The sequence below is a fragment of the Nomascus leucogenys genome, chromosome 19 (genome assembly GCF_006542625.1).
Source record: "Nomascus leucogenys isolate Asia chromosome 19, Asia_NLE_v1, whole genome shotgun sequence".
NCBI lineage: Eukaryota > Metazoa > Chordata > Mammalia > Primates > Hylobatidae > Nomascus > Nomascus leucogenys.
In genome coordinates, this window is record NC_044399.1 from 46,556,096 (window position 1) to 46,578,746 (window position 22,651).

The 22,651-nt window shown below is 37.0% G+C and overlaps 1 protein-coding gene across 20 annotated transcripts in view; it reads left to right on the forward strand.

Moving 5' to 3' along the window:
• Positions 1 to 22,651, forward strand: part of SLC8A1 (solute carrier family 8 member A1) — a 413,146-nt gene that overhangs the window by 316,011 nt on the left and 74,484 nt on the right. For 7 of the 20 annotated variants that reach the window (XM_030800085.1, XM_030800096.1, XM_030800101.1 and 4 more), the window contains exons 3-5: positions 14,801 to 14,907; positions 17,990 to 18,010; positions 18,429 to 18,446. In XM_030800085.1, coding sequence (XP_030655945.1) covers positions 14,801 to 14,907; positions 17,990 to 18,010; positions 18,429 to 18,446 — 146 coding nt within the window. Of the gene's footprint in view, positions 1 to 14,800; positions 14,908 to 15,438; positions 15,543 to 17,989; positions 18,011 to 18,428; positions 18,447 to 22,651 lie in introns of all 20 variants that reach the window. The other 13 variants (XM_030800095.1, XM_030800100.1, XM_030800104.1 and 10 more) reach the window with 3 other exon arrangements.

Here is a 22,651-nt window from a genome sequence, read left to right on the forward strand (position 1 = left end):
ATGTGGGCCTGCCACAAAAATTGGATACTCAGTAAAGGTTTGTGGAATGGCTGAATGGAATAACATATTGCAGGAATCTAAAACGTGGCTGATAAATTCATCTTGCCCTTCCTCATGATGTCCAAGTCATGAGCTTGAATCACCTACACGCCATTCATTTTGCTTACTGTCAGGTGAGATCAACATTAAGAACCCTATCTTTTTATCTAAAACATGTGTGAGCTGCCTTTTTTTAAGAAATGTAAGATACTTTGATCGATTGGCACAAACTCAAGTACAGACAGTGAGTCAAACAAAACCATTTATTACGCAAACACTATGTGCCAGCACTGTGCTCACTGTCACAGGGAATGCACACATACTTAATGCTGTCCTATCCCGTGGCGGCATGGTTACTGTTGAATACAGACAGTACTGCCTGAAGAACTGACATTCTTAGGGGGTCTGAAGACCCAGGACTGTATTTCCATGGATTCTCTTCTGTTCCATTACCAGTCTCACCAACCTTTGAATCTCTATCTCAGGAAGTCTAACTTTCTGAAAGCAATTTAATTAAATCTATTAAGAGGATTTTGATGATTCTACAAACTCAAAGATAATAAAAAAAAAATTCAGGACCAACAAATATTACACCAAGACAGCAAGTTAATATGTAGGGGAAAATCCATAATAATCTTCTAAAGGTTTCCTGGTCTAAATAATACAAAAACTAAAACTGTATATTTTATTGAATAGGATTTATTCATTATACATAGACCCGCCCTTGAGATGCACTGCAAAGCTTTCCCGTATTTCTCCATTTGCTTTAGTGTTCCATATAAGTTAAACTTAATTCCACCATGATTAAAGTTAATATAAATGTTAAAATTCAATAAGAAATTATCATAAATATTTAATAAAGTATTTATTCATGTTCTAGCAGTCAATTGTATCTGCTGCTACGATTTCGAAAGGCTTTAGTTATATACATGTAAAAAAACCTCTAAAAGGAGATCCATGGATAGGTGTCAGATAGCATTGCTTTTTCATTCACACAGAAAACTCTTATTTTCCAAAATGAATATTATAATATTCATATTAATGCCCCAAATATATTTTCGAATTACAGCTGAGGAAGCTTTAGCTTACTAGAAAGATTGTTGGAATCAAGAAATCTAAGTTTGCTCAGTTGCAAGAATGAGATTAAGTTAGATGATAATAATGAAAGCACATGTGAAAATGCTTAAAGTGAAAAGATCTCTTATATAAATTATTTTATTTGTTTTCCATATTAACCTTGTGGGTTACATATAATTTGTCTTATTTTATATTTAAATTGAAATATGAAGTGACTAAATAATGCTGCTAAAAGCTATAACTCTATTGCAAATGCAAATCTAGATCCCATAGGTCCTCTCTACCTACATGGTTCTCTGAACAAAAGCACAGACTTCCTACAAAATTTACAAACTAATAAAAATCCTCAAAACAACAACCTTTCCCTATAAGATTATGTCTGGGTCAAAAGCTGAAACAGGGGTGAAGATTCGCTTTTTTGAGCCCTAACTGAACTACACATGATCCATAATAAAATTTAAAAAAATTTTCAAAGCTTACTTAGAGATTTTCCTCTACAATCAATGTGCACATTAAATGTAGCTCATCAGAAGCCTGTAATTAATCCAGGAACTGCTCACTAAGTACTTTCTCACTGTTTGGTCCACTGGTTCAATTTTGTTAAACAATGTCATTATTTGCATTTTGCAAACCTGCTCTGGTTCTATAAAGTCTAACTGGGGAAACTTCCATCACAAACAAGAAACAAAAAAGGGAAAGAAAGCAAAACACATTTTTAGTTTAAACCCAATAAAGTCTGTTCTGGTTTTGGTTAATTTTGATTTTAAGCTTTAAATTGCAAGTACCAGTAAATAGCTAAATTGTCTTGCTAATTTTATCTTGTGATGCTTACCTATAAAGTGTTTGGATCCCTTCTATCAAGAATATGAGCTCCAAAATGATAACTGATGTGTTTTTAAGCCAAATGGAATACCCAGAAAAGATTTAAACATTCAAATAAGTGCTATAGTGAAAAGTTCGGTGAGAGTCCACAGTTAGTGGGTACATCACTGGACCTTGCAAGGAGTAGAAAGTAGCAGCAGAAAGCAGAGAACAGGAGGCGTATCGATGCCCTTGATATTTTGTTGGTAGTGACTTTTTTACTTTGTAGTTTATACTATATTTAATTTTTACTTGTTTGGGATTAGACATTCAAGGAGTATTTCACCATATAGAGGCACACTACTCACCATGCCTACAAGCTTACCACATTGTTGTAAAGCCAGTTCTTTTCACAATTACCCCCTTTTGAATTAGAAAATGAATATTCCTTTAAAAGTGCAAATAGATTTTCTAAGAGGAAAACACACACACACACACACACACCACAGTTATTGACCACATCTAGTGGTAGAGAGGGGCTGCATACCATGACTGTGTTTGAAGAAGAAAGAAAAGTGGAGAGAAGGGCAACTGCTAAGTGTGATGCCCAGAAGACTTGGGAATAATAATAAGACTAGGGCTTGATTTTGATTGACTATTATTTTACCTGTACTCTTTATGTAGTGTTTCTGTGGATGTTGTAGTTTTGTTTCAGGTCAAAGATCTTTCAGGCCATGCTTCAACACAGCCATCCTTACTAAAGGAAGTATTTGTTTCCATTGCATGAGCCATTGAATTTATAAGGCATCCCTCAGCATGATGGAGTGGTACTGAGTTACCAAAGAAAATCATGCATTTCCTTCTGTTATCAGCATTGGTTTTTACTTAATTAAAAAGAGAGGAGAAAAAGAAAAGTTTTCTAGGAGAGTGGTGAATTAGATTTTAGAAGCATCGAGAAGAAAAACACTAGGATAATGGCAGAATAAACAAATAACAGATGTGGATTCGGAGTCTGAAGATGAGTTTTAATCCTAATTCTGGCATCCACTAGCTTTGAGGCATTGGTTAATTTCACTGAGTCTCAGTTTGCGTATGTGTACAATGGGAAGTGAACAGGGAGATTTCTGTGATTAAGGATTGAGAGATTGTGCTTCTAGATTGAAAAGTGGAGGGCTTGGGAAGATGAGGGCTGAAGTTTAGCGGAAAATAACTAATGCTATTTTGATGACAAACTTGGGAATGGGTGATTAGCAGAAGGGCACTAAGCAGGATGGCATTTGCGAGTGATTTAGCATGAAGAATTTTTTGTTACAGAACAAACAAGATGCTTAGCGAGGTAGCCAGAATGGCCTTCTAGGGAAACAGCATTGGCAGATGAATCCTGAAAACTTTTCCAGCAAAACCAGCCAAAAGGTTAGTAATGACCAAGGAGATAATTTCTCCTTTTAAAAATGTATGTGAAAATTTTCCATACGGCAGAATTCAGACAAGAACTTCCATACAAGCCAATAGAAAGAAAAGATTGGGGAACGTTACCTTCTACATTAAAGAGTCCAGGGTAGGGCCCATATGAGCAGGATTGTAGGGAAAATAAACTTTGGCCTCTAAAAGACCTAAGCCCAAGTAGCTCATCCATAGAAAAACATCAAAAATTCATAATATTCTTGGCAATTTCACTAAAAGCTAAAACCAAACATTTTAAAATGTTAATTTCTAGTGATAGGATTATGGGTGACGTTTTCTTCATTTCTGCATTTCTCAAATTTTCAACAATTAGCAAGTATTACTTTAATGTGCACGAAAATGGGCCAGGCACGAGGGCTCATGCCTGTAATCCCAGCACTTTGGGAGGCTAAGGTGGGTGGGATTACCTGAGTTCGAGACCAGCCTGGCCAACAAGGTGAAACCCTGTCTCTACTAAAAATACAAAAATTATTCGGGTGTGGTGGCATGCATCTGTAGTCCCAGCTACTCAGGAGGCTGAGGCAAGAGAATCACTTGAATCTGAGAGGCAGAGGTTACAGTGAGCCGAGATTGCACCACTGCACTACAGACTGGGCGACAGAGCGAGACTCTGTCTCGATAATAAAAATAATAATCTGCAGGAAAATGCTTTAAAAGAATATACATTATCCTAAAGCAATCCACATTGTATTTAGTCAGAAAGAACCCATGGAATATAAACTTGCTAATATGGACTATTATTCCTTCTGGCAATTTATGATGTTTCATATAGACAAGGACAGAACTCTATTTAGAATCAAGTTTAGTTTTTTCCAGGTTATCAGGAAAAGCAACAGCCAAAGGGATACACCAAAAATTTGATTTAATAAAAGAAATGTGGTATTGATTTCTACTAGTCTACCCCTTGATATTAGTAAATTAGCTTTACTAATACCTAAGGTCCTATTCTCTTGTCTCCTAATCTAATGTGAAATAGCAATAAAATATTAGACATAAAATTAAAATGTGAAATTTAAAAATCAGCACCAATTCACTAATTATTGGTTTCTTTTAGCCAAGTTCAAGAAAATATCTGGCATCCATCTTGAAGAATATTTTACAAGAGTACATGCAGAGAGAGAATGATTTGCCACTGTGCATTTTGTGGCCAGGGACACAGAGAGGCAAGGAGGGAAAACAGAGAAAGAGAATATGAATTTTAAAACTTAAGAAAGCCCAGCTCATTTCCTGGTGTTCTTATTTTAAAGCTGACCTCTTTCTGACAGAGATGCTTTCAGCATATTCTAGCTGCTGTCCTATAACATTCCAGAGTGAAGTCCTTCCAGTGTTTTCCTTGACACTTTTTACTTTGAAAAAAGAAATGTAACATGGGAAGAAAGACCAAAGGTAGAAATAATCTCTGGAACGAGTCTGATGACCTTCCAGGAATGTTTAAAATGTTCAGGATGAAGAGAGCTTTTGAAAAGGATGGGCGACCAGCAGTCTGAAATCCAGCAGCATCAATTTCATTGTCATTCTAAATTCTCATTATAGGCAGTAGCAAATGGAGAACTGATCTTTCTAAAACTGAACCAAACAAAGATGTTGATGTGTTTCATATCTAGAAAAGATGCTCTTTGCCACAAATCATTTTGAACATTACCTTAAACTTTGAACATTTTGTTAAAATATTAGTTTCTAGAGAATCTGAATTCAAGGAGTACAATTCTCGGATTATAGAAAAATATGTAGTCTTATAAGAATGTTAATAAGTTTTACGATGCCAAGTATCTGCCATCATTTTGTGAAATGTGACCCTCTCATAGAATTTGCACAATGCCAATATTTTTAAACAATAAAAAATCAATTTGCATCTGTTTTGCCATATTTCAACATGGTACCCTATGCTTGATCCACTTTAGTTTTCACTGAGCAGAGAAATGGTCTCAGCAGGCATGTGTAGGTAACAGACCCCAGGTCCTTATTGCTTTACCCTCCTTAAGGCTGAAGTTTATCAACTGCAGAAGAGTGAGGCAGTGGTAAGGTATGCATTGTATATATCACAAAATTATGGTCAATTTTTAATACACCCATGTAATTTTGTCTTAGTAAACTTACTCACCTGATCTTCTCTGAAATCTACCATAATAGCATAGGACATTGTGGGGATACTAGACTGACTAGCCTGTTATTTATTAAAAACAATAACCATGGATCCCTGTAGTATCTCTTTCAAGTGGTCAAACAGAATGTCTTCTAGGGACAGAAAAGTAGCTCATATATTTGTTTTTTGGAAATTAACACTGACAATTGATTGCTAAAAACATAGACTAAAGAATTAAATTTATTCTATTTTGCATTTGACAAAATGAATTGGTTGCCATTAAGTTTCCATAGTTGGCAGAGGAAAATAAAATAGGGCAAGGTTATGTTAGAAAACCCCAACTCCAGAGCTCTCTAAAGCTCCCTTGGTCTCCCTGGGAACAGCAGGATTTTAGCTGTCGCTGTCTCTTGCTCTGCTTGAAGCAATGATTTCAATAACCATTTGACAATACCAAAAGATCAGGGCACAGACGACAAGGCCTCCTGGAGAATTACTTTGGTTTAGCTACTTTAGCAACTCTTGTCCTTGGAGTCTATTTAAATTACAGAATAGCACCACCACCGTTTGTCAGGCTAGGCTTCATAGCAGGAGCTCCAGGAAAAGCATGACTTCAGATCCCTGTGTGTATCCAGCTATTGGTGAGTGAGAACCTGGCAGAGCTGTGCTCCCTGCATTCTTCAGTTTCGGATTCTGGACTTGGATGCCCCATTATACGGGATTTGATCCAAAGTTATATATGAGAGTGGATTTGAGGGTATTGCTTATTACTCCATTGAATATTTCCTGACCCACAACTCTACCATCTGCCAATTGCTCCTTTTAGTAACTGGGTAAACAGGCAGGTAAGAACTGCAAAATGAGCCACTCCTTTTCAACTAATAACAATAACAGTACCTAACATTTCATCAGCTCTTTACAAAATAATTTTTGCATGCAATATATTATTTAATCTTTGTAATAATCTGTGAATTTCATTATCCATATTTGATAAATGATGATAACCATTATTTGATCATCACAACACTGTGAACATCATAATCACTATGAAGTAAGTTCTATTATCCTCATTTGATAGATTACAACATTGATGTTTAGGAAGATGTCAGAAGTGACCCAAATACCTTGGCTAGAAAGTAGCAGAGCCAAGTTACACACCTGGGTAATGTGAGTTCTGGATTAATTCTCTCCAGATTTCGAGAAAGGAAACAATAGATTTAAGTCATGATTAAGTCCTGTTTCTATGACTATCCCCCCAAATGAATCCATACCCAAAATATCTCACCAGTAATCTAAAAATGATGTAAAAATATTAGTAGAAATAATATGAATAGCGACCTGTCCTTATTCCATTTGAAATGTTTACTAGATGGAGGAGTTGGTTTGGGTCACTACAGAAAATGATAATATATGCATGGATCTTCTCTGACTGCTCCTTCCTTTCCCTAACCTCAAATCACTAAGCAACTCACCAATCAACTTTTGAAAGGAAAAAAGGCTTAAAAATGCACCAGGAATTTAAACCAAGTGATACAAACGCAACCCATGGCAAGCTCATCATCTCCTGTAGGTAGAAAGAAATAAATGCCAACAAAAGAACTAGAGAATGCCCAAGGTGATATGAACAGAGCTATTGACTTTGCAAAGGCAGCAGGCCTTATGATTATAATCATTTCCTTTGCTTTTACAGTAAACACAATGCAAGAAAAGCTGCTTCTGACATTTTCATAATACCTTATATATTGGGGAAAAGAAAGGAGCCAAGGAAGCCAGCCTGAGGCAACAGCCACCAGAACTGCTTAGTGTGTCAAAGTACAACCTAGTCCTTGATCCTGGAGGGGGCAACCGGCATTCTGTGCAAAATCCTGAGGAAAGGAATAGGGTACAGACAGACACAGCAGTGGCACTTAGCTTTAATGTAAATGAAAACTGTGTAAACCACAGTTTTCCATTTGGCTGTACTAGCAAAATTTGAAACTCCTTACTGAAAACTCCAAACATTCTGACAACCTTTTCTCACCCAAGGAAACAGGCTTTTCTGAAGACTAGAATTTAGCCTAAAGCTTATTTTTTTAAATACTAGCTTTATTAAGACATAGTTTACATAACATAGGATTCAACCATTTAAAATATACAATTCATTGGGTTTTTGTGTGTCCTCAGAATTGTGCAACCATCACTACAATCAATTTTAGAACATTTTCATTATTCCAAAATGAAATCCCATACCCATCAGCAGTCACCAACTCCCTCCACCCCGCCCGGCCTTTTATCTCCAAGTCCCCAGCTCGAGGCAATCACTAATCTGCTTTCTGTCTCTAGATTTGCCTATTCTGGACTTTTCCTATAAATGTAATCACACAACATGTAGCCTTTTGTGTCTGGGTTCTTTCACTTAGAATGATGTTCTCAGGGTTCATCCATGTTGTAGCATGTATCACTACCTCATTCCTTTTTATTGCAAAATAATATTCCCCTGTGTGGATATACCACATATTATTTATCCATTTATCAGTTGATGAACATAAATTGTTTCCACTTCTTGGCTATTATGAATAATGCTGTGATGAAAATTCGTGCACAAGTTTTTGTGTGAATACGTTTTTAATTCTCTTTGGCATATAGTGGAATTGCTGCTTCACATGGTAATTCTATTTTTAAACTTTTGAGGACTTCTCCAAAGTGGCTGCATTATTTTACATGCCTACTAGCAGTGTACGAGGGTTCCAGTTTCTCTACATTGTCACCAAGACTTGTTATTGTCTGTCTTTTTTATCATAGTCATCCTAGTGGGTGTGACATGGTATCTCCCGGTTGCTTTGATTTGCATTTCCCTGATAGCTAATTATGTGGAGCATGTTTTTATGTACTTATTGGCCATTTGTTTATCTTCTGTGGAGAAATGCCATTCAGATCCTTTGCCCATCTTATTTTCTTTCTTTTCCTTTTTGTTTTTTTGGTTAGTTTGTCTTTGTAAGCTGTAGGAGGAGTTTATCCTGAAGCTTTTAACATCGAGTGTACTGTGGATCAAATTTCAAACTCCTTGTGGTCAGAGAAGTTGCCAGGTTCATGTGTGGTCAGTCCTGGGTCAGGTCTTTCTGGAGTCTGGGAGTGTGATGGCTTACATGTGGGAAAGTTCCAGTTCCCGACATGGCCCTTCATTGACATGGCTCAGAGGCTCTGTGGCAGGGACATGAGGCATTACTGTCTTCTGCGGCAATTGAAATGCTTAGTTTCTCCACTTTCCAGATATAATCACTGTTGTGTAAAAACATATCACCAGAGCTCCCATCACTTTCTTGAGAAGGAAATCACTGTGCATGAGTGTAAATACTGATGCCTGAATACTAAAGGTGTTTTCTCACCTATACTATTAAGGTTGCCTGCAGAGACCATTATTTCCTGAGAGGGGAATACAACTTTAAGTACATTTTATAATCCAGAAAAAAGCAGGAGTAAAAGATAAAACAAAATGATTTTCCCATGTTTCCACCTACCTTGCTAATTAGATCTAAAATTTAGTTTTGACTATTACTGTCTCACAATTCTATATATTCTTTATTTTATGTATATTATTATTTAATGTATTCTTTTAAAGCAAGCCCTGGCTGCATATTAGAAGCACCTAAAAAACTTTTAATGTTTAAACATTTTTATTGATTGATTGATTGATTGAGACAGTGTCTCGCTCTGTCTCGCAGTTCTGGAGTGCAGTGGCATGATCACATCTCACTGCAGCCTCAACTTCCTGGGCTCAAGCCATCCTCCCACCTCAGCCTCCCATGTAGCTGGGGTGCAAGCAAGCACCACCACGCCCATCTGGTTTTTTTTTTGCATGTGTGTTGTTTTTTTGATTTTTCATAGAAACAGGATCTCACTTTGTTGCCCAGGCTGCTCTAAAACTCCTGGACTCAAGCTATCCTCCCACCTCGATCTCTCAAAGTGCTAGGATTACAGGCATGAGCCACTGCACTTATCCAGAAACTTTTTAAATCTATATTCATGCTGGGCTCCCACAAGCAGAATTTGATTTAACTGATCTGGAGTGGGTTTAGGCATTTCTAGGTTGCAAAATCCCACAGGTGATTCTAATATGCAGCTGGGTCCAAAACACAAGCCCAACTATTACCAGCCTATTGGTTTATCATCCAACTTAATAGCAAGAACCCATTGTCCACTCTAGATTGGTGCCTCTCAGATTTCAACATACATAAGAGTCATCTGGGGATCTTGTTAAAATGCAGATTCTGTGGGCCTGGATGGAGCCTATGATTCTGCAATTCTAACAAGTCCCCACTTTAGGTGAGGCTGATGCTGAGACTGCTGGCTGACTATTCAGTCCTCAGAGTTGGTGAGCCATTACATGCTCATGGCTCTTTTTAATTAAACCTTTATCTCCTCAATGATTTAACTTTTTAAGGCAGCCATCATGGACTATAACATGTGCTGCAGTCCTTTTAAAAACAGAATTGAAATTCTATCATTGTTCATACAGTCATTCTTTGTCAATGTAAAGATGAAACAATAAAACTCGATATTAACTTGAAGTAATGATCTAGATCCTTTAAAGTGGCCATAAAAATACTGCACAGTTGAATGAATAAGGGACCTAGTGGCTGATTTTGAGTCATACGATTGAAAGGGTTTGGTTCCTGAAGCCAGTTACTTTGTGACCTTGGAAGTTACCAACTTCCCTGAGAGTCATTGTTTTCTCTGTCAATTGCAGGTAGTAGGAATTACTTCTAGGGCTGTTATGAAGATCTGTGAATTAAGAAATGCAAAAAGCCTATCATTCCACTGGCCTCTGAGTATGTCTAAGGAGAGGGTAAATCTTAAAAGACAAAAAGCAACTGTAAGCATCTAAATATGTGAAATCCTCACTGAAATCTTTTGTGTAAGGATCTAAAATGGAGGAGTCTCTTCTCTTTAATCCTCCATTTCATCCTTTCCTGATCTTCTCCCAACATCAAGGGCAGTCTTAAAGAAAAGAAACCACAGAAGGACAAATTGAGGCTTAAGCTGAAAAAGAGACTGTGGTACCACTTTGGCTTAACAATGAGAAACTAAAATATATTTTGAAGAGACTTTCTTTTTCAACCCTCATTAATAAAGCCACATCTTTCTTTCTTTTCTGACTGTCTGCCTGAGTCAAAACCAGATATAAGAACTCCTTGGTTGTCTGTTTGAAGATGTTCAGGTCCTTTGAGACACATAAGATAAGAGAGAGAGAGACTGGGAAGTAAAGTATAGATGTTGGTTTGGTATCATCAAATAAAAGGCACTGCAAACTTCAAAAGGAATGATCTGTATTTTTCCACTGAATAAATCGATCTTTCTTAACCGAATGTTTTTTTTTTCTTTTTTTTAGAAATAGAACCAAAATGTACTTCCATAAAAATTTTGGCCATATTAAGAAATATTTTAATGCTATCGTAAGATTTGTAACTGCTTTGCTAGTTTCCAGAAACTACAGTTTTTATAGTATACTGCTCAAATTTGAAAAGTTGTAAAAAAGAAGTGTTTTCCTGTCTTTATAATAGTTGAAAGTTGCGTGATACCAGTTTTTCTATTCTTTATCAGTGCAGTAAAAATGCAAGAATTATATTTGGATGAAGGACTGTGTCTACCCAACAGTTCCGGTCTTGTTTTTGTTAACCTGTCTATTTAAAGAAAAGAAGTAGCAGCAGCTATGTTTCCCATTGGTAAACAGAACAGAACAGCCAAAATGGATGTGTGTTCTCAGGGAGCTGGAGTCCTTGTGACAGTGCAGAAGTCCTGAGGACATGGGATTGGTGTGGCAATGGGGCCAACTGGAGGACATTCGAGGTTCCGTCAGTCCTTGAGATTCTTTGTACTGCAGAACTGTGAGGAACATGCTTCTGCTGATTATCAAGCCAAAATAACCGACATCTTCACCAAACCAACCCCATCTCACATACCATCCCCTGTGAATGAAGAAGTGGTAGCAGTATCTTTCATGCATTAGGCTCTGGAAAGTGAGAAGGAGACATCCCAAGGATGTGTTCCTTTAAAAATTACATTGGTTTATTTCACCTCAGCCACCTTTGCTAAGGGGAGAAATTGTTCTGTTCTGAAGCAAAAGGTGAACATTACCAGTGCCTTCTGATTTTTGCCTCTGTTGATTTAAAGGGCTAATTCATAAGGACTGACTTCATCCTGCCACTTTAGATCCACTGAAATGTCCTTTAATAATCAAGTTTCCTATTAATAGCTTTACTGTGCAAGAGGAGTGAAATTAATACATAATTTAGTGGCTCTTCCTGTCAGGAGCATTATTGATTCTATTACTAATGATTTTGAAATGATATGCCATTATGCAAATTCCATCTGTTTTAGATGTCTTTGCCAGGCACCTACAAAAGTACTTTTTTCTTTTTCTTCATCTTTGATTTTTCCAGTACCATAGTTAACAAGTACTTCAAAATTTTCTAAGAATTGTGATCCTATGAATAGGGATATGCTAGTGATAAATCATAAATACTTATTTTATATGCAAACAAATTGTGTGGAGCTATGTAACTGTGTTTCCCACACTCATCAGCTACTTAGAGTACAGAAAATAGGCCGGGTGTGGTGGCTCACCCCTGTAATCCCAACACTTTGAGAGGCTAAGGCAGGTGGATCGCCTGAGGTCAGGAGTTCTAGACCAGCCTGGCCAACGTGGTGAAACCCTGTCTCTACGAAAAATACAAAAATTAGCTGGGCATGGTGGTGGGCGTCTGTAATCCCAGCTACTCAGGAGGCTGAGGCAGGGGAATCGCTTGAACCTGGGAGGTGGAGGTTGCAGTAAGCCGAGATCACACCATTGCACTGCAGCCTGGGCAACAAGAGCGAGACTCCATCTCAACGAAAAAAGAAAAAGACAGAAAATAAAGCCATTAGAGGATTTAAATATTTATAATATCCACTAAGGATTAGAAACAATATGTTGTTTGGTGATTTATTTGTGAATAAGTTGATTGCGAACATGAAACAGGTACCTTTTCTACACAAACATTCACCCTATTAGCAAGGCTACTTCTACCATCCCCACTGTGCTTTATTTCTATAATCCAATAAAATATGTGATGAGATGCAGGGTGGGTTGCAAATACAAGATGGATAAATATAATGTCAGATGTTTTTAAGTAATTCTAACAAGAATATTGCAACATGACTCTCACAATGAGGGGTTTCAGTTTGATGTACCCTACAATGAAGCATCTTGATAATGGATGTTGGGCCATCAAGTCCAGAGAACAGTAGCGTGGCCCTATTATTGTCCATCAACACTTTCCTACCCTTGGTCTCACCATGCTGTTTGTTTATGTAGAAATGTATGACTAAAGTTTAAGATTGCAAGACTGTGAGATGGAAATTAATACCCAAAATGCATAAGTTTTGTTGACAAAGAGGACAGACATTTGGCAGTTTTGTGTAGGGCAAATTTGATCTGTTTTACAATATCAAATTCAGTTCTAATTATCAAATAATCATTCCTTACATCCATCCTCCTGTGCCTTCGCTAATATTTTATATTTTTTGGATATTAGGGAAAAATTAAATATTCTAGTTTAGTCATAGCAGAATAATTGTTTATACTAAATAAAGATGCAAATTTAAAAAATTCTAAAAGTCAGGAAGGAGCTGTTTACGGTATACATGTAACGGGACATTATCATACTGTTGGTGGTTTTGTAAATACCTAACAACTCTTTAAAAGTTGATTGTGGCTTTAGTCACTTATAGCTGTTCATCTAGTGTGTTCATATTTCAGTATTTGAGGACAGAAATGAGATAGAAAGGAGTTTCATGAGCTGCAGCTTTTTAGGAGTGAGAAATTGGAATGTGAGTATCATTCAAGAATGTTCTTTAGCTGAGGAACAGAGAGTACGTTATTGGGTTTCAGGGAACCAGAACCAACCATTTGGTCTCAGGTCTACAATGCTAAAGCCAAAAAGCAAGACTTAAGCATTTGGCATCAGGCGCTGGGAAATTCAGAGAATTGAAAGTAACTTCTACCTATGACCCCTTCATATTAGGAAAGAAGACTGGTATCTTTAGTATGCATAGATCTAATGAAACTTAATGGCTCGGATAAATAAAATAAAAACAAGATTATAAACCAGTTTCCTTCCAGAAGACCTAAAAAACTCCACCAAAATTAAAGAATGGCCATGCTGTTAAAATTCCGTGTCTACAAACACTCATTGTTTCAAAAACATTGATCAGAATTGCTCTTGGCCAATGTTATTGGAAACATTTTTTCAAGACAAATCAGTGCTTAAGAGGCTTCTAATAAGTTGTAGTATATGAAGTGTTTAAGTCCTTATTAATTAAAAGGTAACATTAGGTTGGTTTATTTTCAGAGTCGTCAAGAATGCTTATGGAAAGTTGAGATCTGCATAATACTTGCATTTGTCCCACCTGCCTGTCAGTCACTCATAGCAATGGCACCATAAGGCAAGAACTGTTAAATGTTGGATTACAGGAAGAATTCTAATTAAAACACCTTGCTGTATTGGTGACGTTTGAAAGCAGTGTAAATGGCATGTTTCGTAGAAAGTTAAAACTCAACTTTGGAAGAATGAAAATAACTACAACATCATGACTCCCACCTGCTGCCACCCCACTTTCAAAACAGCTGTTGTGAGGCCACAGCTTCCATCTTTAGAAAGACAAACAAAACATGAACAACTTCCTGCTGTGGTCTAGCTGGAGAATCTGACTAACGTGAATAAGAGTTTGATTCTAAGACATTGGGTGGGGTGAAATACTTTGACTATATTTTCTTTGTGATATTTTTATTCATTTATTATTTTAATAACAATTTATGATAAAAATATTATATTTGGAACTATAATAAAGCACAATGAAGGAAAAAAATCACCTGGAAGCCTATTGCTCAGAGATAACCTCTATTAATATCTTGATGGGATTTTTTGACTTGTTCTAAAGGAGTGAGTTCCAGGGCACAGCTTAGACAATCCAATGGTTAAGGCATTTACTAAATTAATGTGTTTTTCTTTTCTTATTATTGTGATCTGTGTTTTTCTGCTTTTCCTCTTTATGATGATGACAAACTGATTAGTACTGAATGCTATATTTTGCCTAAAATAATTCTGTGGCCCTGGGCAGGGGAGCTATGCATTGGGTGAAATCTCTGATCTTTCATACCTATCTGATACCCATTCTTGAAGAAAAAACTCACAGTACAGAAGTTTCTCGATTACTGTTTGTCTGAAAGTGCAGCTGGTTAACCTTGCTTTCCTCTTCTCTATGTTCCTTCTCTTCTCTTTCCTCTTCCCCTTGTTCGTCAATTTCTATTCTCTGTTTCAGCAAAACAATATCAGTCAAGGTAATTGATGATGAGGAGTATGAGAAAAACAAGACCTTCTTCCTTGAGATTGGAGAGCCCCGCCTGGTGGAGATGAGTGAGAAGAAAGGTGGGGGAGCTGCTCCAGGGCTGAGCCCAACAGCTTCTGCTGGCCTGTGCCACCCCTGGATGCCTGCACTCTTCAGAACATGACTTACAATGCACACATCCCTCTACCTATGTAACAGGGCACAGATCTCATGCTGAGCCACAGTGGGCGGGCCTGTAGCTACATCAGCCAGCGTTAGTTGCGCTGCACATTAACGTCTGAGAGATCAATTTTCAGGGCAGTCAATCAAGCATCCATTTCTGGGAAAGCTGCTGCAGATGCCAGGCAATGCCATGCCAAAATACCCCAAAATGGGGTACCTACTGACTGCTAACTGAAGTGGGAATAATTCGTGAAAGTGATAAATTAGCAAAGAAAACTTGATGGGGGCCAGCCAAGAGTACCCAAGATGCCCTTTTACATACTTCAGGAGGCCCATGTGCTGCCAGTTCTCCCTCCATAACATCACAGTAACATTCAGCTTGGTGGACACCAAGAGCATGAGCGTGTGACTCCAACCATTTGTTTTGCCTTTGTCTTGTGTTCCCACAGGAAGATCATTACCATTAGAATATTTGACCGTGAGGAATATGAGAAAGAGTGCAGTTTCTCCCTTGTGCTTGAGGAACCAAAATGGATAAGAAGAGGAATGAAAGGTGTGAGAGTAAACAAAGACATACCAGCGAGAAATTATACTCTTCTCTCTCCGTGTCTCCCTACTCTCACACTTAACTCTCTCCTCTTCCTCGGCTTCCAAGTACTATACTTCATTGCCTTTGAAGCTTTAGCAGTTTCATTTCCCTTCCCTAATTCACAAGTGCAACAGGCAACGCCCACTCTCTTCAGGAAATGCCAACTAACCTTGATTGCAACCAGATTTAATAACACTGAAAGGGATTTCTGTAATTCAGAAATGATTATATAAAAGAATGTATTTAGTTTTTCACTACTCACGGTTTATTCTAAAATGTCACTCCAATTATTAAATCTCCCCTAAAATTTTAGTGATAAAGACTACTTAATACCTCATCAATCATACCTCAATAAAGCTGGAAAAAAGAAACTGCTTAATACCTATTAGCATTAGTAGATGGCCCTAATGGCAACTAACAGGAAACTTCAGAATTCAAATAATTAGGCTTCTTTAGAGAACACAGTTTAAAAATATTTAATAAGAACAAAGATCCTCAAAGAGTGGTATTTTCAATATTCTAGTGCTCATTTTAGCATATTTTTATATCATCAAATACAACAGTTAAAAGGCACCATATCTATGAAACCAAAGCCTACCTAGCTTTATGCTTCAAAATCTCTTGATACTTACAGAATTAGTAAATTATTAACATATATAATAAAAAGAAAAAATAAAAGTAGTGTCCTTTATAACTAGATTTTGCTGATTTTGCATATATGGCATATATTTCATAGGAAAGACAGCAATCTTGTATCAGCTTTACAGAGGATTTTTTATTCTGAATTGTTCATAGGGCTTCATATATTACCCTCTAATAGTGGCCATTTTAAAAGGAATTCTGGTGATTTACTTGTTGTGTAAAATGAGCAGACCACATATTAATAGCTTTTATTAATTGCATACAAACAATTGGTGAGAGCAGTATGATATAATGAGATGGGCCACTTTATAAGAAATTTATGCTTTTACAAGTAGAGGGAAAAATAAAATATATAGGACTAATTGCTATGTAGACATATAGGAAAATTTGTCCCACGTTCGTGGCCTCACAGTCCATTGGTGGGAAAAAAACACATATGTTTCTGTGTTAATCAAGTTCAAGATGGCAACAGGAGTCTTTGGAGTGATGGGAAAAGGAGCACTCAAGACCTGTTTTAATGTCACCTATTTAATATGCTCCATAGATGGTAGACGGAAGAAAAAGAGACCAGAAAATTATGCTGATTTCTTACAAAGATGGGATCCAAAATGCCTCATTAACATACAGGAGGAAGCACTTTCTCCTAAATGTATTCCTCCAAAGAACTTTATCTCAAGGAGGAGCATCTTGGATTCTGCTCTTTCAATTGCCATTTTAGTAAAATATGCCCTCATGTAACAGCAAATTAAAATTCCTTAATAGCACTATCCAGTTTCACACCCGCCAAGTGGATTCTTGTCACTATTAATAAATTACTGACTTTTTTTAGAAAGTATCCTCTAATGCCACTATCATTAGAGAGAAAACTGGGCCCAAAAAAGTAACTGTAATACTCCCGTCTTCAACTCAGGAAATAATTTAATATATCTAGCAAGGTTGCTTTTACTAAAATAAAGTGCTACAGTACGTTCTAGGCTTAAAGCACATAACCTGAAAGATAAATTATATATCCCCCCTCCCCCCAGCCCAATGCCCTGTCAGTTTCCTGGGATGATATGTCCACTAGAAGGATTCTGGTTATCTAATAATGTACAGAAGTCACAGATAAGGACACTAATAGGTGTTAATTCCTGGGACTATTAAGCTGTAAGGATTTTAAAACATAAGCAATTCTTGGTGGACAAAATATCATGCAAATAGAACATCCCAAGATAGTGCTTTACCTTGGGCTAAACTTTCCTTCCAGGCAGGGAACCCAAAATGGAATTTCCCAGCATGTTTCACCTGCACTTACTGAATAAAAGGTGTGATACCTGAGTTCCTGGGTGATTTAAGACTTCCATATGTTGGACTGACCAAATCCCAGGCAATATTTAATGAGGAAGCCTCACTCATATCAAGTTAAGAATGAATTTCATACAATGTTTCTCCTGTATTTGGTAAACTAGATTTATATGCTAGGTATAAACATATATACTAGAAATGTCTTATTAAATGTAAAGAAATTATAAGGTGAAATATATATATATATATATACACACACACACATATATATATGTATGCATACACATTTTCAAAAATTTCGGTTGGGATTGTTTATTCAGAAATATTCCCATCACTATATTTCTTTGGGGTATACCCATTTTTAGCAGTGGCTCCCTACCACTGTAATCAGATCTGCCTGGATTTCTTTCTGCTGATATTCCTCTTACTTTCATTATTCATCTGGTCTCTTATTCTGTGTTTGTCTTTGTCTGTTTCCTTCACAGCCCTGTTATTGAATGAGCTTGGTAAGCATTTCATTTCTTGCATTTCCTTTCCATTTTTCTAGATTATTTTCCATTTCCGTCAGGTGATATAGTAGCTCTGTGACTTTTACTTCTCTTGGCTTGCTAGCAAGATTGTTGTTCAGGGGCATTGACCTCATTTTGTCAAGGTCAAATAGTTTATATTGCATTTTTAATTTAGTACAACCTTTTAAAAAATCGGTGATTTCTTAGGTATACACAAGAATTAAATTTGTGCGCATTAAATTTCATAATCTTAAAAGAATGATTAGTGATTCAGTCATGAATGTTTATCTAGTCTTCTTAATTGTAAATATAATTTGGCAAGTACCTTGGGTGGGTTGTCAGGCAGTCTGATGTCACTGGTATTTGTTATGTAGAGTGTCAAATTATAACATTTGTTTTTTTTTTTCTTTTTTAGGTGGCTTCACAATAACAGGTATGAATTTTTCAAGTCTAATGCTATCTAATTTTTACTGTCTGTTCTCACCAGATGTTATTACATTAAAAAAATTTCTCATTTTTATTTGCTTTTAATGAAGGAAAATACCTGTTTGGTAAGACTATTTTTTTAATGTTCCTTATTTTTCCCCAAATACCCTTAACCATCAATCCAAACCCACATCTTATGTAACTTGCATTAATATTTAACTGTGGCACATGGTGTGCTCTTGCTGGTTTTACACATTTAACGTTTTACAAATTAATAATGTGTGTGTGCTGTGTTTATAAGCTGTTCATATGGAAAAACTGTAACTGTTCATATTTTGACACTGATCAATTTACAAATGTTCACATAGTGCTAATGATGCACAGTTCCCTGATAGAGGCTCCAAAGAGCACTAGAGTAAGGGGACACAATTGCTAGCCTCAGAGAAACATAGAAGCTGACATCCAAGATAGATCTGTGGTCCAAGCTCAGGATCCTAATAACACATAAATGCCATATTGAGAAAATAAATAAAAATACATGTTGAGGAAATACATAAAAATACATCATTTTAACACATAAATTTTAATTCATAAATTATGTATGTCAATACATAATTTATAATACATAATATCATGTTGAGCAGAGCCTTCCCCTCATCCCACCACACCAATCTGAGGGTCTCTCTGGGGACTTAGGTTTTAGTATTGATAACATGGTAATGAGTAATATTTCTGCCACTTGAAGTATATTACAAAGTATTCTATAAAAACTCAAAATGTCAAAATTAAAAAGTTTCAAACATTTAAATTTAGAATGGTACTCAGCCTGTGTTGATTGCATTATTTAGCACAACTCTAAAACTATATTCTTGTGTACAAAACAAAGATATTTCCTTACAGCATCCTCTGTTGTCTCTAAATATCTTCTCACCCTTTTAGAGTCATCTGTGCACGTTTAGAGAGAGAGATAAATATTTAAACAGTAGGTCTGTCTGAAGCTGTAGGTTGAAGATATCCTTAATGGCCTACATTCTATATCAGTATGTGACATCTTCCAATATATTGTGCCAATATCAAAATTTTCCAATATATTGTGCAGATATCAAAATTTTGAAATCAGAGATGTGAACAAAAATATTTAGAAGGAAATAAACTTCAAATTTCTGATCATGAAAATACTATTTTGGGAATTGGGATGAACTTAATCTACTGTTAGTGTAAACTCATGAACAAGCAATTCCAATGTGATTCTGTCCGAAGTAGAATTTTCTAAATGTGTGCAGTTTCATATGGGCTATTTCACATGGGGTGTTGCTCTCCACTGCTTCTCTCTAGACATGGCATTTAATGACAAAATGATTCATAGACTCTGAGAGACACAGAAGTTGAAAGGGATTAAAACTGTTAAACAATACAAGTCTTTGTGTTGGATTTCTTAAATCTGATTCATCTGAAGCTCTTTTGGGTCAGATCTCCCCAGTCGTGCACTACTAAAGGTTATTTTTTAAATCAAGTGCAGGAATTTATACTCCTTTTTTTAAACTTTTATCTCCATTTTAACTGCTTGAAGTCCCCTTGTAAACATTCTAATTCTGTCACCCAAGGATAAATTAGTTATCCCTGGGAGATTTGAAGAAGGTATAAATTTGGCAAGCCAGTCTTCATGACTGAATTGAAGTAATAATGTTTTTAAGTCAACCATTATAGAAATAGTATACTATCCAAAAGCACCCTCCCATCCTGTGAAATCTGATAAAGAGACCTTGACTAAAAACCCATGGCTACTAGGATGCTCTGTTAAAACACATTGACGGGTTTGAATATCTTTCTGTTTTCTTTATTATTGAATGTGTCAGGATTTTTTTTTTTTTTTTGCGATGGAGCCTCACTCTGTCACCAGGCTGGAGTACAATGGCATGATCTCAGTTCACTGCAACCTCCACCTCCAGGGTTCAAGCGATTCTCCTGCCTCAGCGTCCCGAGTGTCTGGGACTACAGGCACGTGCCACCACGCCTAGCTAACTTTTTGTATTTTTAGTAGAGACAAGGTTTCACCATGTTGGCCAGGATAGTGTCAATCTCCTGACCTCATGATCCACCCACCTCAGCCTCCCAAAGTGCTGGGATTACAGGCGTGAGCCACCGCACCTGGCCCAAATTTTGTTTTAAGGGCCTTCCTTCTATGTCATTTGAACTATCCTCTCTTTTATTATCTCAGGTAATGGGATCCTAGTTTTCTTTTCTCAGAACTTCTTTGCATCAAATTCTATAATATCTGTCTGATAAATATCCAACTTTTCCTGCCTTGGCCGCATCTGGCATCCAAGATGACAGAATCACCTCCTACAAAGGTTTCTATCATTCCATGTAGTTCATTAAGTTCTACCTATGGCTGAAACTCTAATCTGAAATGGCAGTTTCCTATTGCCATCACCTCTTCCCAAGACTTGAAATTAATGCAGTTAGAACAAAAGAATGTTCCAAAATTCTGGGAATTTCTACACTGGCCTGTCCATTCCTACTTTCTAAGAAATTATCTCACTTTACATGACCCTTCTTTTCCTAAATCAAACCAGAATGCCTAGGATGCACTCTCTACTGATGTCCCTGAGGACAGTTCTAAAACTTAGGTCTACAGCGAAAAGCAGCCTTAAGCCCTAAAGAACTTTTCTTTGAAGTCAGTTGGAGGCTTTGAAGTCAAGGCTTTGAGATGCAGGGGCAGTAAGAAGAATTAATCTAGCCCTGGGACTTTGCCTGTAGCTTTTACATGGACTCGTGCAGCTGAGTGTGAAAATCTAAATTTGAAGCAGAATATATGGAAATGTAAAAAATTGTCTGATCCACAGCCTAATACCAGTATTTCAGAGATCTCATTAGTGGTGGACATTAAGTGTTGGAGGTGCTTTTGGAATCTGCAGATCTTTACCTATTGTTCCCAGACCTTGCCTCACTGAAAGACCCTTGTTTGGGCCTATGATCTCATTCCCTCTTGACCTTCCAGTCATATGACAAGGTAACGCTCTAAATATTATAACTCATTAGAGTTTGTAAAGATTTCTTTCTCATCATATCACTTTATCACCAACCTTATAGAGTAAGACATTGTTCTCACATATAGGGGAGGAAATGAAGGTTTAAAGAAATTAATGATGACTGTTCTAATCCCAGCACTGTCCTGTTTCCTCTCCTCTAGCTTATTTCTACCTGCATCTTGAAATTATACATTGAACCCCTTTTCTACTCAAAACCCACATCTATCTAATAAATTCCATCATTATGACATTCAGTTAAATGAAAAATGAGAAGTACCACAGAAGGGGGAAACTGGACCATATAAACATGAATAGTTTAATAAATTAAGTATTCTGGCTCACTATGGAGAGAAGAATGTATGTTTGATCCCCAAAACTTCTAAGATATAGATTCTCTAATTAAAAATCAATCAGTATACCTATTTAATATTACTCCTCTAATCATATTATGCTCAGTACATAATAGGCTTAATAAGACACAAGACTTTTTAAGGAAGCCAAACTATGAAAATTCTGACTGACAGTTGAAAATGTTTCCATCACTTCAGTATGTAGGCTGGAGGAACAAAACCTCTTCAAATTCAGCTTCACTTTATAACTGAGAAGCCTGAGAGTCAGAGAGGAGAAAGGCCTTGCCCAAGTTTAGATGACAAGCATATGGCAGAGGTGGCACTGAATCCCGAATCTCGTGACTCCCAGGTCAGTTATGGGTAGCTCTTGGTAGAAGCAAATAGCAAGTGAATCTGGAAGTCAGCTGAACCAGGAGTTCAGTGAGAACCCCCTAGGCCTAGGTTAACCCTAGGTTATCCAAACAGTTGCTGTGTTAATGGCCTACCTTTGCAAAACCTACAGGCGTACATAACATTCTCCCCTTCAGACTGCTCAGGAAATAAATGTAGTAAGCATATCCCCAGGTGTTGTGTTACTTGACCCTCAAACAAACCTGTAACATAGACAGAGCAGGTACTATTATCACCATCTTACGTGGGGAGAAACTGGAGAAATGGCCTGCTCAAGGCTATATTGTTGGCACTAATAGGCTTCCCAACCACGACACCTGCCACTATACCTTTCGTTGTTCCATGATGCTTCTGGAAGTGGTACCTTGAAGGACCTTGACACATCATTTAAGATACCTGTAGGAATCTGGCTGTACTCACTACCATGGGGCTTGTGGTTT